General features: G+C 44.0%; 1 protein-coding gene across 1 annotated transcript; it reads right to left on the bottom strand.

The window, feature by feature from the left end:
* Positions 1–289: 289 nt before the first annotated feature.
* LOC144275159 (olfactory receptor 6N1-like) lies at positions 290–1,246 on the bottom strand. The gene has a single exon (XM_077834307.1). The coding sequence runs from the start codon at positions 1,244–1,246 to the stop codon at positions 290–292; it is 957 nt and encodes a 318-aa protein (XP_077690433.1).
* Between the last annotated feature and the right edge of the window lie 953 nt (positions 1,247–2,199).

Here is a 2,199-nt window from a genome sequence, read left to right as displayed (position 1 = left end):
CCAACTCTGCTGCACAAGGAGTTACTATTTTTATTGTCCAAACATTTATTTTGATCAAGAATGGCTTTTCTAAAGATCTAAACAATTGGTTACAATTTTGTCTCCATTCTGCCTAGTGCCCATAACTCCATGATGGGAACATGGTTATGGCCACCTCCCTCCCTGGTCCTTCCACTGAGAAGGAGAACACTGAGTGCTGAGATTTTCACTAGGCTTTTCAACTTAATTTTAATGGGGGATGATTGCTGAAATCACCCAGACAGCCTGAGGTTTTCAAAGCTAAGTTATCTCAGAGTCTCTGCACATTTTTGCGAAAGCCACATTTACTGACTGCTTTCCTCAAAGCTTCCTTGACCTCTCTGTTTCTCAGGCTGTAGATGAGGGGGTTTACCAGGGGAGTCAGGACCGTGTAGCAAAGAGAGAAAACTTTGTTTAGGTCTCTCAGTGTATCACGTTTCGGTAGCATGTAGACAATCATTAGGGTTCCATAGAAAATTGTCACCACAATGAGGTGAGAGGAGCAGGTGGAAAAGGCCTTTTGCCTCCCGGTGGTGGAAGGGATTTTCAGGATGGTGGCGATGATGCACATATAGGATGTCAGGGTTAGTAGGAATGGAGGCAGGGTGAATACACAGGCTAGTATGAAATCCATCAATATGACCTGGTGGGTGTCACTGCAGGAGAGCTCTATCAGTGGGAGGGTATCACAATAGAAATGGTCAATTTCATTTGGGCCACAGAATATTAACTGTGATAGGAATAAGACCAAGATGGTAATAGCCAAAAAACCATTTAACCAGGAGCCAGCAGCCAACTGGAAGGAAAACCTGATATTCATAAGAGTTGAATAGTGGAGGGGTTTACATATCGCTAAATACCGATCATAAGACATCGCTGCTAGGAGATAGCATTCTGTACCTGCCAGAGACCCAAAGAAATACAGTTGTGTGATGCAGCCACTGACTGAGATGGTTTTCTCCCCAGTCAGGAGACTGGCCAGCATCCGGGGCATGATGGCTGAGGTGTAGCAGGTCTCTACGCAGGACAAATTCCCCAGGAAGAAGTACATGGGGCTGTTAAGATGCTGGTCAACCACAACGAGCACCACCATGAGGGTGTTCCCAACCACGGTTGCCATGTAGATCACAAGGAACATCAGGAAGAGAAGAATTTGCAGGTCAGGGAGATCCCCGAATCCCAGGAGGAAGAATTCAGTGATGGCTGTTTGGTTTCTGCAGTCTGCCATTGGTTGAGTCTAGGAACAATAAATCTCTGCGACTGAATTGGAAGGACACAGAGTTAAAAGTTAATCAAATCTTGTGAATTAATTCCATAAATATTCAGAAACTCCCCTTCCTCTCCTGGTTACAGGCTGAAATTTTAAGGCGAAGTTTAGATTTCAGAGCAAAGTGCTAGGAAACTGAGTCCGAGGACAGAACATTCCTCTGATGGGGAAGAGGGTGTTCGACATGGATATCAGTGATTACTATAAAAGCCCATTTATCTGGTAGCCACATACTGATATGACAGATCAGATAATTTCTCTGTCTATCATATCCTATCTAGTGACATACCAGAGCATAACAAGGATGCTTAAATGCTGTATTTCACTTCTGGCAATAGCCAGAATCATTCCATGTCTTAGGAGTCAAAATCAAACATCAACTAAAATCTTGGACTGAGATTTTTCAATGTGGTCTAGAGTTCTTAGGCACCGTCCTGCTGTTAGATTTCTTTCCATGAATTCTAACAATATATCCTGGTATATTCAGCATTTCAGTGCCCTGTAGGAGAAGGAATAATTTTCACCCCCTCACAAGAGATCAGTTCATGCCATAAATTATGAAGTGGAGTAAATTCTCCATTAGTGCCTATGGTGGTGATGGGAACATGGTGAGGGACTGGCAGTGCCTTTTCTGTTTCCCAACAGTAGCTATGTAGCAGTCATAAAATACAGCTCCTTGGAAGGTGGATCTTAAGAAGGTGCAAAACCAGGCTGATGTGCAACCCTAACTGGGGAATGACCCTCCCCACTCCATAATGAGTGTGGGATGATAATACAGGAAAGGCACTGAGTGAAAACAAATGCTTTCCCCAAACTCAGAGTCTAGAAACAATCTGGCATGTGTGATCCGGGCTAGTACGACTCTATCACCACTCGCCACCCCATTGAAAAGTCATGGAAGACCGGAGACATAC

Source organism: Eretmochelys imbricata, chromosome 14, assembly GCF_965152235.1.
Source record: "Eretmochelys imbricata isolate rEreImb1 chromosome 14, rEreImb1.hap1, whole genome shotgun sequence".
NCBI classification, from domain to species: domain Eukaryota; kingdom Metazoa; phylum Chordata; order Testudines; family Cheloniidae; genus Eretmochelys; species Eretmochelys imbricata.
The sequence above is the reverse complement of the archived record's forward strand: the minus strand, read 5'-3'. Positions and strand labels throughout refer to the sequence as shown.

What these genes read in the sequence shown, in the direction of transcription:
- LOC144275159 (XM_077834307.1), bottom strand. Translation starts at nt 1,246, where the DNA reads ATGGCAGACTGCAGAAACCAAACAGCCATCACTGAATTCTTCCTCCTG.